The sequence below is a fragment of the Pongo abelii genome, chromosome 6 (genome assembly GCF_028885655.2).
Source record: "Pongo abelii isolate AG06213 chromosome 6, NHGRI_mPonAbe1-v2.0_pri, whole genome shotgun sequence".
Lineage (NCBI taxonomy): Eukaryota > Metazoa > Chordata > Mammalia > Primates > Hominidae > Pongo > Pongo abelii.
Window position 1 is genome coordinate 136,047,538 of NC_071991.2, and position 13,746 is coordinate 136,061,283.

At 44.8% G+C, this 13,746-nt stretch overlaps 1 protein-coding gene across 1 annotated transcript in view; it reads right to left on the bottom strand.

The window, feature by feature from the left end:
- SVOPL (SVOP like) overlaps nucleotides 1-13,746 on the bottom strand; it is a 105,153-nt gene that overhangs the window by 71,543 nt on the left and 19,864 nt on the right. The window contains exons 2-4 of the mRNA XM_054560667.2: nucleotides 13,426-13,541; nucleotides 12,895-12,986; nucleotides 6,480-6,578 (exon numbers count right to left, since the gene is read on the bottom strand). Coding sequence (XP_054416642.2) covers nucleotides 6,480-6,578; nucleotides 12,895-12,986; nucleotides 13,426-13,507 — 273 coding nt within the window. The 5' untranslated portion in view covers nucleotides 13,508-13,541. The remainder of the gene's footprint in view (nucleotides 1-6,479; nucleotides 6,579-12,894; nucleotides 12,987-13,425; nucleotides 13,542-13,746) is intronic.

A 13,746-nucleotide genomic window follows, 5' to 3' on the forward strand; every position in this document is an offset into this window, starting at 1 on the left:
GGTACCGTTAGTAAACAGCACAAATGCAGCCAATGAAATATCAGCTGTAAATATCACACTTACATGTGTGTCATGTACTATAAAAAATGGTATCATGTAATATAATTTTGTAGTGCAGGTGCAAATGCCACACCTGGATCTCCAGCATTCTCAAGGAACTAAGATGTGCATATATACAAGCCAACTGGGGTACAGATCAGTTAGAATTAAACATAAAGTTAGAGGGTCACCCTAAAGATACAAGGATTGGCAAGTAACGCTTTTCTGAAAGCCATGAGAACCAAAATGGAGTCACTTAGGCCACACCCTACCAAAATGGGATTGTAGGCAACAGAGGAGGGGCTCTCAGGCACGAAAAAACGGTAATAAGGACTCTGAAAACCACAGCCTTGCACAAAGACCACTGATCGCTTGAGCCCAGGAGCTCAAGGCCAGCCTGAGCAACAGAGTGCATCCCCGTCTCAAAAACAAACAAAACAAGAAACTGCTTCTGCAAGAACAATACCCAGCCTGTTCAACCTCGGACTGATGCCACCGTTGTTACTGATCCTTGTAGCCAAGGAAAAGTATTTCAAAATAACTTATGTAGCCTTCCTCATTTTGTCTTTAAAAAACTCTCGACTTTCCTTGCCTTCCTGGATACACCTATGGCCCAGCCATGGTTTGCCATGGCACAGGAATTCCCAGATTGCAATCACCTGTCATTCCTCTCCAAATAAACTCATTTCTCTAGAGAGCTTCTGTTATTTTAGGTTGACGCTTTCTAAAGTATTTTATATGTAGAAGAAAATAGAAAGCAATCGTGTCACTTTATTACAAGTCTAAGTAAAAACCTTGTTTTATTTCTAAACATTTTTCTAAAAGCATATGATCTGAGATACCAAAATAGACACCCCTTTAGCAACTAAGACGGGCCCCAAGGTTAAGGAAACAAAAGTTATCTCCAGGTCAAGGGTTCAGGGCCTGGCAGACATGGCAGATTTCTGAATTCCTTTCTGAGATATCAAGCTGATTTACAACCCAGACCACTACAGTCCTGATTGGACAGAGGACCAGCCTTACAGACATTCTTTTTGGATAAGCTACTGCAGACCTCAGGCCAGTTTCAGCAGCTTATACAGAGAGTGCACAAACTGTTTTTGTTTTCTGTAGTTCACCTTTTGACATAAAGAGCCAAATTCCACCTCATTTTAATGCTAAAACCCTGCCCCAAAGTGAACATGTGATATATGTTACAAACAAGCTTACCTAGTCTGCATGTAGGCTCCCCTCACAAATATGTATAGCTTTGCCCCCAAACCTGCCAAATATGTATGATGCCAGCCTTGGGAAACATAAAACCCAACCTGTCCTTCTCCTCTTCCAAGAGAAAGCACCTTCAATGCACACTGGAGACTGTCTCTTTCAGGCTTGCAAATCACTATTGCCAATAAAGCTGTCCTTTCTATTATTTAGCCATCCTGGTGGTCTTTGGGACAACAAGTATTAGAGAGCTTTAAAAACACAAAAAGGAACCACAAGGTACCAACGTTAATAAGAGGAGTTTTAATGAGGGAAATGGAACTAAGATAATATAATGGAAAAATAAAACATCTCGGGACACCTAAACTCATTACACCAAAGAGGAGGTTAAGCCTGAAGACAGACTAATGCAACACTAGCCATCCTTTTCCCAAATGAATAGCTGTTGCTTTACAATCTTATGTCAAAGTATTATCTATCAGCCAGACCCCCCATGGAAAATTCTTTGCTGGTCTTGAAACCCTTCAAGATGCATATCCTCCTATAAAGCAAGGACATGTCCATTGTAGCTTAGGTTTTCTATCTAAGTCTAGCTTCTACAACTAACATCTGTTAGATTTCACACTGATAATGTTGATTGCAAGCTCATCTTCTCAAGTGATGAGACTCATTCTTCCCAGAAGATGAGACCATTCTTCCACCTGCCCTGAGACATCTGCATAATTGATGCTTCCTTTACTCTCCCTTTTTTCTTCCAATGTTCACCTCATTTTATATAAAATGTAGATTTACTGGGCACTAATTAAAATCTCAGACATGTAACCATTTGCCTCATTGGCTGGCTACCCACCTCTTCCTACATGCTTTCTTTCCTTTAAAAGAGAGTATAAATCCTGAGTCGCCCAGAAACCTGTTTCAAGCCACAGATGTTTCCATAGCTGATGTTCTTGAAACTAACACTGCAAAATTGTAACTGAGTCAGTGAAAGAGATCTGACCTAACCAACTCCATCTTGCTTCTAACCTCCAAACTGTCCTTGGTCATTCCTGGGTGTAGGCTGAACTAGCTTTGGGAGAAACTTACTTTATAGTTTAAAACAAAGATGATAACCGCCCTTTCCCAAAACCAACCTCCTTCTTGGCTAGGACTAGACTGCCTTTGTAGGACTAACAAATTAGCCACAAGATTAGAAATTATGGTTTAAGAGTCATGCGGCTGGAGGTTACAAGATTCTGACCCTCCCTAAACTGTTCCTGAGATCAGTGCTTGAGATATTTTGCAGATGGTGCTCTTGATGGATCAGCTGGTACCACCCAGACCAATAAACTGGTTCATCTGATCTTGTGGCGCCCACTCAGAAACTCACTCAGCACGAGAGAACGCGTCAATTCCCTACGATTTCATCTCTAACCCACCTAATCAGCACTCTCGACTCACTGGCCTTCCCCCACCCACCAAGTTGTCCTTAAAAACTCTGCTCCCCAAATGCTCGGGGAGACTGATTTGAATAACAATAAAACTCCAGTCGCCCACACAGCCAGCTCTGTGGGAATTACTCCTTCTCTATTGCAATTCCCCTGTCTTGAGAAATCAGCTCTGTCTAGTCAGCGGGCAAGGTGAACCCGCTGGGCTGTTACATTCTTCCCAGTCACGCCCTCAAGCTCTAGCTCAATAAACCTCAGGTGACTGAGATTTTTGCCTCAATATCTCATTTGGGTTAGCAAAAATCAGGGCAGATTTTTAGATGTGCTGCTGTGATTGGGCATACAACTGGAATCCAAACTTCCCAACCTTCAAGACACAGAAAGAAACACAATTGGGCAATACCACGCATTATCTGAAAGAAGAACTCCAACCAGTTCCTCAAGTGAGGGAATTTTCCCTGGTGCCACCCCCAAAGATTAAAATTCACAGTAAGATTTGGTTAAGGCAGTGAGTGACAGGGACATCCCCTTCCCCTGCCACCTTCTGGGGCTACTCCTTTGAGCACAGCCTGGTAAGTATGGGGAGCAGGAGGAATTCTTCTGGAATTCTCCACCACTAGTTTCAGACTAGCTCTCACTGTCTTACAGAATTTGCCCTCAAGGCCTCTGCCACCTGACTGCCATCCTCCACCCATCATAGTCTACCTACCTCCCAGACACTCCCTTTAGTGAGGATTTGAGCACCTGGGCTCACAGTTCTTCTATTAAGTTGTTGGGGCCCAGAAAGCGATACAACAAAGACTGGCATTTTGACACGTGGAGAGGATAGAGGTAGCTGCATCAGAATCAAGGTCCCTCTAACCTTGTCTTGCTCCTCCACCCTCAAGCACAGGGAAGGGCTCTCCGCAGTTTCCTTATCTGACCAAGAAAGCTTTGTTCCAAAAGGAATGCAACTGGGCCAGGTGCAATAACTCAGTTTGTAATCCCAACATTTTGAGAGGCCTAGGCAGGAAGATTGCTTGAGGCCAGGAGTTAGAGACCAGCCTCTTCAAATTAGCCAGGTGTGGTGACCCCCGTCCTAGCTACTCAGGAAGCTAAGGCAAGAGGATTATTTGAGCCCAGGAGTTCAAAGCTGCGTTGAGCTATGATTGCACCACTGCACTCCAGCCCGGGCAACAGAGGGAGACTCTGTTTCAACAAATCAACAACAACAACAATGGGAATGCAATTATCCTAAACCCACTCCCTAGGGATCATGTCAAATTACAAAGATCAGCCACCAGAAAAGAGAAGAGGTTGGGGGTATCACGTTGCCCCAGACTTTTCACCTAGTCCTCTGAGGACAGCTCCCAGAGATCACCTGGATAACAGAACAACCTTTGTTTCTGTGCAATTCCACCCCTCACCTTCCTGTAATGCCTGCCTCACACCTCCCTTGTCCATTCATTCTCACTTATGACTTATTGCCCCTCTAAAGAATCTTTGCCCACTGTCATCCTCCCCTATGAAAAAGGCTATATACGTTTCTGTCCCACACTGGGTTATTGGTAATCACTCTTGTGATTCCTTCCTGCTATGCCCATCAAAGCAAAATTTTGTATGCCTTTTTTCCCCATGAATCTACCTTCTGTCAGTTGATTTTTTTAGTAAACCTTTGGAAGGTGAAGGGAAGTTTTCCCTTGGCACTTACAAAGTCCTGTCTTCATTAAAACCAGCTTCAATACCCAAGTAAATCAACCTTTCTCTCCCCACCTGCTGGTTCTTTGACCTCCTTGGCTGATATTACTTCCTAAATATGTCCCAGAACACACAACCTCACCTACCACTTATACCACAGCCCCTTTGAAACCATCTTTGCAAAAATTGTAATAGAAAAAATTATGACAGTGAAAGAGATCTGCCCTAACCAAATCCATTTTGGCTTTAACTTCCAAACTGCCCTTGGTCATTCCTGGGCATGGGTCAAGCTAACTTTGGAAGAAATTTAGTTTACAGTTTAGATAACAGCTCTTTCCAAAACTAAACCACCTTTATAAAAGTAATAAAAGGCCACCAGGTAGGATTATGAGGGGCCTGAATTCTGTTAAGATGTAGGCTTAGTTAAAGGATTACCAGCCACTTTCCAGCCTTTGTTCTGGAGGTCACACGATTTGCAACTCCCCCAGTTACTCCTGTAAATAGCATCACTATTGTAGAATATAAGATTGGCCTTTTGAGAAGTCTTTTCAGACTTTTGCATTTTTGACAACAGGATGACTCCACCCAGACCCATGACCCCACCCAGACCCATGACCCCTGACTCAACTGGTCCTGTGACCCCCCCCAACCCGTAAGCAGACTCAGCATACAAGGTCCATTTTCTACACCACTATGATTGCATCTCCAACCAATCAGCAATACCCATTCTCTAGCCCCCTGCCAACCAAACTATCTTTAAAAAACCCTGCCTCCAAATTTTCAGGGAGGCTGATACAATAAAATTCTCTGGTTTAGCCACTCTATGTCTATTAAACACTTTCTCTATTGCAATTCCTCCACTTGATAACTTGGCTCTATCGGGGCACTAGGAAAGATGAACCCTAGGGCAGTTACACCCTCACTGACCTTCTACCCTGCAGCCTTATCTCCTTGGAGTTCTTAGAAAACTGACCACATCCTTCCCTGAAGCCTTCTAATGGCTCTCCACCCTCCACAGCATTCTTATATATCAGGAGCCTCTTTTAAGATTAAAAATAAATATTTTGCAAAGCTCTATGATAGAAGGTGAACTTTCATATCCATTTAATCAGACTATGAAGTCAATAATGCTATTATGTTGATTTTTGTTATACAAAATGGCAATCTGAAAAACTGTAATATGTATTTGTATCACATATTTTTTGCATGGAGGGTTTATATGTGTTTGGCCCAATGTTGGGGAGCAGTGGCTATAGAATGCAATTCATGCTCAGCAGGTGGGGTGCTTCTGGCCCTGCCCACCTCTGCAGCTTCACCTTCCATCACTACCCCTTTCTCACTATTTAAACAATGTGATACTGCTTGTAGTCTTCTCAGCACACACGCATACACACATGCTTTTTGAAAGAATGGATACCTTCAATTCTACTTTGTAGCAAAACTTGATGTGCAACTCATAAGGCTATTTTTTCTTTTTTGAGATGGAGTTTCACTCTTGTCACCCAGGCTGGAGTGCAATGGCGTGGTCTTGGCTCACTGCAACCTCCTCCTCCCAGATGCAAGCAATTCTCCTATCTCAGCCTCCCAAGTAGCTGGGATTATAGGCACCCACCACCACATCTTGCTAATTTTTGTATTTTTAGTAGAGACAGGGTTTCGCCATGTTGGTCAGGCTGCTCTCAACCTCCTGACCTCAGGTTATCTGCCTGCCTCAGCCTCCCAAAGTGCTGGGATTACAGGCATGAGCCACTGCACCAGGCCCATAAGGCTATTCTTAATGGTCTCTGAGAAAAGTTGAAGGAGTAACAGTACAATTCAGCGAGGGAGGGTGATTGGTGAAGTCACTATGGTCCATGTAAATAGCTTCTTTAGTGACCTGATTTAACCTATGACTAACCCATGACTTAGGGATCACTTTCTGAATTGCATCTCTCATGTGGATAGTAAGCAGTTCAAGATTACGCATGCTAGGAAAAGAAAAAGGTGAGGAAGACATCAAATGCTACAAACCCTTGAGTTTTGGAAGCCAACATACCAAGTGGTGAGACACCCTTTGGCTCTCAGCCCTGCAGGATGGAGGAAAGGGAGCCTAGGCCCTCAGTTGGCTTGTTCACAGCACAGGGAACAGGTACTTACCGTGGTTACTAATGCCACCTGCCAATTCTCCAGTTGCCATTCACAGCGGATGACAGGAGACACAACAGCTATCAACATGATCTCCATGGCTTCAACCACCTTAAAGAAGAGGGACACCATGCCACGTCCAAGTGCCAGCTTGTCATCACTTCTTCCCAGGTCTGCCTGCCCATCATCCTACCTAGTCCTGTCCCCCTCGTCCTTCTTCCCCATTCAGGGAGCATCTATTGTGTAGCCACACTGCACTGCTAGTTGGATAAGGAACTATAGAACTTCAGCCTTTGTGGATGTGACTTTCATGGTTTGAACAACTTGAAAGAGTTCCCAAAAATTTGTGACACGTATTCACTTACGATTTTGCTGAGCAATGCAGTTGCATGGTAGCACTGTGAGGGAGCTGTGTGAAGGCCACTCCCATAGCTAAGGGGTGAAACTAGCTAACCGGCAGCATCCACATCAACTAGCTTTGTTGTTTTGTACTCATGATTGTGAAGGTTGCAGGGCACACGCCTTACAAGTGGATTTTTGAGACAGTCTCTGATCTCAAGCTGGGATAGTAAGATTCATGAAAGCTGGAAAATAAAGCAATGAGTACAAAGTAATATGAGTTCATCAGCAGGAAAGTGTTTTTTGTTGTTGTTGTTGTTGTTGTTTTTTAAAAAAAAAGAAGAAATGGGATCTCACTATGTTGCCCAGGCTGGAAACTCCTAGGCTTAAGTGAACCTCCCACTTTGGCCTCCCAGAGTGCTGAGATTACAGGCATGAGCCACTGAGCTCAGCCTAAGAAAATGTGTATTTAACAAACTTAATGCTACTAAATATCTTTCTTTCAATACAGTTTGAGTATCATCCTCTATCCATATCTTGCAATCCGTTATAGGGATAAGTTTGTCTCTCAAAAAAAAAAAAAAAAAAGAAGGAGATGCTAGAAAAGAATTGAAGGAATAATTATAAATAGATGATGAAAGTTAGGTACAGGATCATGAAGGATGAGCCAAAGATGACTGAGATTTTGTGTCTGGTGGAAGGGAAGAACACTGACATCATTGACAGGGATAAGGTTATCAGGAGAAAAAAAGGGAATTAAAGGAGAAAATGAATTTGTTTGGCACATGTTCTGTTGATAACATTGATAGAATATCTGTATGGGTTATTATAATAATGTTTATACTTATATAACTTGGAGGTCTGGGATGAAAAAGGTGGAATGATGTCAGCCAGCGTGTGGGACTTTGAAGTACACATATTATAGTGACTTGTCTCTCCATAAGAGAGCATTATAGTGGTGTCCAGAGTTCAGATGGCCAGCTGGCAAGTTTTAGTTCAAAAAGTATCAGAAGTAAGAGAGCATAATTACCTCAGAAGAGGCTGACCCAGTGACTCATGTCTGTAATCTGAGCACTTTGGAACGCTGAGGTAGGCGGATCACTTGAGGCCAGGAGTTTGAGACCAGCCTGGCCAACATGGCAAAATCCCGTCGCTACTAAAAATACAAAAATTAGTGGGGCATGGTACTGCACGCCTACTCAGGAGGGTGAGGCACAAGAATCACTTGCACCCAGGAGGATGCAGTGAGCTGAGATCGCACCACTGCACTCCAGCCTGGGTGACAGAGCAAGACCCCGTCTACAAATAATAATCTCAGAAGAATGTTTGATTTAGTAAACTCATCTTCCTTTAGCAATACAGAACAGCTAGATCCATATTAACCAAGCTGCTACTCCTCTAAAGAGTTCTAGAAGGAAATAAACCAATAAGGAATAAAACTCTGCCCATTCTGCTATAGTAGCCTTAGGGGAGAGGGACCAGGCAGGGAACCAGGGTGGGGTACACAGAGGAGCTTCACTCTAGACCTCAGGGAAGGTCTTAAAGACAACCAGGACTGACCAGGCGAGGTGGCTCACGCCTGTAATCCCAGCACTTTGGGAGGCTGAGGCGGGCAGATCACTTGAGGTCAGGAGTTTGAGACCAGCTTGGCCAACATGGCAAAACCCTGTCTCTACTAAAAATACAAAACAAATCAGCTGGGCGTGGTGGCATGTGCCTGTAATCCCAGCTACTCAGGAGGCTAAGGCAGGAGAATCACTTGAACCTGGGAGGTAGAGGTTGCAGTGAGCCGAGATCACACCACTGCACTCCAGCCTGGGCAACAGAACAAGACTTTGTCTCCCAGAAAACACACACACACACACACACACAGAAGACCAGGACTTAGGAGTCCTGGTCACAGGCTGAGGCTGCTCAGCTGCTGTGAATGCTGTTATATATACCGTCACATGAGGCCCCGAAACCCAACTGCTGCTTCTATGGCCTCTGAATGAGGGCCTGAACAGGTGGAGGGGCCACGGCCCATCACTGTCAACATATTAATGCTGATGGAAGAATCCTGCTCACAAAGCATCCCATCGTAAGACCAGGCGAAAGATTTGGTCCCTGCACCCAAATAAGCAGTTCTGTCTTCCTTTGTGAGACAGGAGAGGGTGGCCTGGCAGAGAGCCCTTCCTAGCTGGTGAGCTGGGGAGAATTCCCACAACTGTAAGACACTTGAGGCTGGGCGTGGTGGCTCACGCCTGTAATCCCAGCACTTCGGGAGGCCGAGGCGGGCAGATCATGAGGTCAGGAGATCGATACCATCCTGGCTAAAACGGTGAAACCCCGTCTCTACTAAAAATACAAAAAATTAGCTGGGTGTGGTGGCGGGCGCCTGTAGTCCCAGCTACTCAGGAGGCTGAGACAGGAGAATAGTGTGAACCCAGGAGGCGGAGCTTGCAGTGAGCCGAGATCATGCCACTGCACTCCAGCCTGGGTGACAGAGCAAGACTGCGTCTCAAAAAAAAAAAAAGACACTTGAAGACCAGAGATCATTTCACTTCCTCGAGATGTTCTAGGTGAAGGTGGAGGAGAGTTAATAGTAAAACTTCACCTAGTCACACCTACTTGTCCCTTGAAATGTGGAATTTAACAAATTTGGAGCCTATGAGACCTCACTGTACAGATAAGGAAATCTTCTAAATTGTACCATTGGTTATCATCAAAGTAGGACTAGGACACATCTTGCTTTTCTCTTTTTTATACTAGACTGTTGCCTGAGGCCAGGCTTGGTGGCTCAGCCTATAATCCCAGCAATCCCAGGATTGCTTGAGCTGAGGAGTTTGAGACCAGCCTGGGCAACATAGCTAGATCTCATCTCAAAAAAAAAAAAAAAAAGAAAAAAGAAAAGAAAAAAAATAGACTGTTGCCTGAGAATGCAACACTTTTGAAAGATGCATCAAACTCACACGGCTACCTCCAGATCACACAACCCTTTATTTTTTATTTTTTTAACTGAGACTGAGTCTTGCTGTGTTGCCCAGGCTAGAGTACAGTGGCACGATGTCAGATCGCTGCAACCTCCATCTCCTGGGTTCAAGCAATTCTCCTGTCCCTGCCTTCCGAGTAGCTGGGATTACAGGCATGCGCCACCATACCCAGCTAATTTTTTTGTATTTTTAGTAGAGATGAGGGTTTGCCATGTTGATCAGATTGGTCTCGAACTCCTGACCGCAGGTGATCTACCCACCTTGGCCTCCCAAAGTGCTGGAATTACAGGTGGGAGCCACCATGCCCGGCCCACACGACCCTTTCTTATACTTTTTAGCTGTGTGGGGAGGGTCAGAGCCCTCTAGCGTTTTCTCACTTACCTCCCTCCTGTGTATTTTTACCCCCCGGCCCAACACCATTGTTGAGTGGACCCCATATCTTTGATTTTCCATTCTGTCTGATTATCATTACGCATCTGGGTATGAAGTTTTGTTTTGTTCCCCACCTCCCACCCCCAAAGTCTTGCTCTGTTGCCCAGGCTGGAGTGCAGTGATGCAATCTAAGCTCACTGCAACCTCTGCCTCCCAGGTTCAAGTGATTCTCCTGCCTCAGCCTCCCAAGTAGCTGGGATTACAGACACACGCCACCACACATAACTTTTTGTATTTTTAGTAGAAATAGGGTTTCACCATGTTGGCCAGGCTGGTCTCAGGCTCCTGACCTCAGGTGATCCACCAGCCTTGGCCTCCCAATGTGCTGGGATGACAGGCATGAGCCACGGCGCCTGGCCTGGAGTTCTTAACATATTTTTACCTTACCTACTAAAGGAGGAAGCGGGAGTAGTGGTGTGGGTTCACAGATATCACCACTGTTGTGAAAGCCTCTGGGTGAAGCTATCATTCTTCTTTCCTCAAAATAGCGTAGGGTGTATGTCTTACTCCATTTGTGTTGCTACCACAAAATGCCTGAGACTGAGCAATTTATAAGAAATCTAAATTCATTTTCTCACAGTTCTGCAGGCTGGGAGGCCCAAGATCAAAGTGCCAGCAGGTTCTGTTGCCTGGAGGGGACTGGAGAGGACCTACTCCCTCGTGTCCCTTGAGAGTGGAGGAACGACTGTGCTCACAGGGCGGAAAGGCAAACAAGCTGAAACTGCTGCTGCATGAAGCTTCTTTTATAAGGGCCTTAATCCCATTCACAAGGGAGGAGTCCTCATGGCCTAATCACTCCTTAAAGTCCCCGCCTCTTCACACTATCTCATTGGCATCACCTGGGTTTTGGAAGGGACACATTCAAACCCTAGCAGTAAATAACAAGCCTTCATCAGTGCCTCTTAAAGGATCTGAAAATATGTAATTACAGCAGGTGTCTCTGGTGATTCTTATGCACAAAATGTTTGAGAGCCATGTGTTCGATTTTACATAAAATAATACCATAGTTTTCTCCTTTCTTCCCAATACCTCCACTTCTATCATTTTTAAAAATGAGTATTGAATTCCCAAAATATAAACACAAATGCTCACTTGCTTTATAACTGAACACTTACCAAAGGTGAATGAAAGTGATTTTTGGATTACCCACCTCTTGGGGTTCCTGTTTTTTTTTTTTTTTTTTTTTTTTTTGAGACGGAGTCTCGCTCTGTCATCCGGGCTGGAGTGCAGTGGCAATATCGCAGCTCACTGCAACCTCCACCTCCCAGATTCACGCCATTCTCCTGCCTCAGCCTCCCGAGTAGCTGGGACTACAGGCGCCCGCCACCAAGCCCGTCTAATTTTTTATTATTTTTATTAGATATGGGGTTTCAGCATGTTAGCCAGGATGGTCTCGATCTCCTGACCTCATGATTCGCCCACCTAGGCCTCCCAAAGTGTTGGGATTACAGGCGTGAGCCACCGCACCCAGCCTCCTACTCTTTTTCTTATCCCTAAACCCCCTGGACTGGAGAGCCCAGAGCCCGAGGTCAGTAGAAAAAAGACTGTGCGTCCAATGATGTCAGCTTTGAAGACTCACGTGATCTCTGAGGACTAAGCTCTGATTGTTTTTATTTTGCCCAAATTCCTATCTAAGGGGCCTGGGGAGTCACGCCCTACAAACCATAAATTCTTATCAGATGGGTTTTATTAACCCTATAGATCGTGACTTACTTTCCGATCTGGCATAACATTATGTGAAAAAGAAATAAGTCAAATATTTTACCCCAAAACATTTTCTTTGCCATATTTTGAAATGGTCCTGCAAAGCTGTTCTTTGTGGGAGAAAATGTGCATCTGTAAAGAATCTCTGTTAACAGAGCTAGATCTTTTTCTTCCAGGCCCTCCCAATCCTGAAGAGATTAACTAAAAGTCTAGCACCTTTTAAAGGTCTGAATAGGAAACATTTGTCATCTATTGTCTCTAAGGGCAGCCACTATGACTTCAAAAGAAACTTGGTCTCCACAATCTTTTTGGTTTTCATTTTATTATTATTTTTTTGAGACGCAGTCTCACTCTGTCATTCAGGCTGGAGTGCAGTGGCGCGATCTCAGCTCACTGCAACCTCCGCCTCCTGGGTTCAAGCGATTCTCCTGCCTCAGCCTCCCGAGTAGCTGGGATTACAGGCACCCGCCACCAAGTCCAGTTAATTTTTGTGTTTTTAGTAGAAACGGAGTTTCAACACCATGTTGGCCAGGCTGGTCTCAAACTCCTGACCTCAGGTGATCCACCATCCTTGGCCTCCCAAAGTGCTGGGATTACAGGTGTCAGCCACCGTGTGTGGCCACAGTCTTTTATCTTAACTTGAACATCTCCTTTCTATCAATCCCAGGTCTGTAGACAAACTCAACAAATTGTCAACCAGAAAATGTTTAAATTTACCTATAGCCTGGAAGCCCCCCACCACTCCTGTTTTGAATTTGAATTGTCCCGCCTTTCTGGACCAAACCAAAGTATTTCTTAAATGTATTTGATGGATGTCTCCTGCTTCCCTAAACTGTGCCCCATCCACCTTGGGCACATATTCTCAGGACCTCCTGAGGGCTGTGTCACAGGCCATGGTCACTCATATTTGGCTCAGAATAAGTCTCTTCACATATTTTAGAGTTTGACACTTTTTGTCAACATCTCAAAGGAGCACTCACCCCAGTACTGCCCATGATCAGAAAGAGAGCAATGTGGAAACGCCCGAAGCCGATGGTCTCCACTGCATCTTCCACGGTGAACGTCTTTGGCTCTAACGAGGAAAGACAAAGTGGAAAAAATTGCTTCTGCAGGGAAGGGAATGTGTGTGGACTATCAGCTTCAGAATGCCAACCCATTATTATAAAAACAAGTTAATACGGGGGGTCAGTGGTAGGCAACCTCCGCCTACCGGTTCAAGCAATTTTCCTCCCTCAGCCTCCTGAGTAGCTGAGATTACACGCACCCACTGCCATGCTATGCTAATTTTTGTATTTTTAGTAGAGACGGGGTTTCACCATGTTGGCCAGGCAGGTCCCAAACTCCTGACCTCAAGTGATCTGCCTGCCTTGGCCTCCCAAAGTGATGGGATTACAGGCGTGAGCCACCACGCCTGGCTGCTTCTTTTGACCTCACCTTTTTGCATTTAACCTTAAAAAGGATTCTTAACTCTAAGCAGCAGGTTGAGCTGGAGACTTCTATGATAATCTCACCTTTAACCTGCGGCTCTGCAGTCCCCAGGCTCAACTTTTGAAGGCTGAGGATCGTGACGGGCTCTGTTGGCTTGGTTGCCATCTCCTAAACAGCTCAGGTTCCCTAAACAGCTTCCCTGTTGGAAGCAAGGGAGGGAAAAAGGAAAGAAATATAATGGTTATTGGATAGTTAGTATATGCCAGGCACACTACACACAAAATTTCCTGAAGCCCTCACAAAAATCGAATGAGGTATGTATTTTTATCCTCTTTCACGCCGGGCCTCTGGAACCAAGCAGCTCAGTGGTTTTTTTTCCCTACTACTTTTTATTGATTGATTGA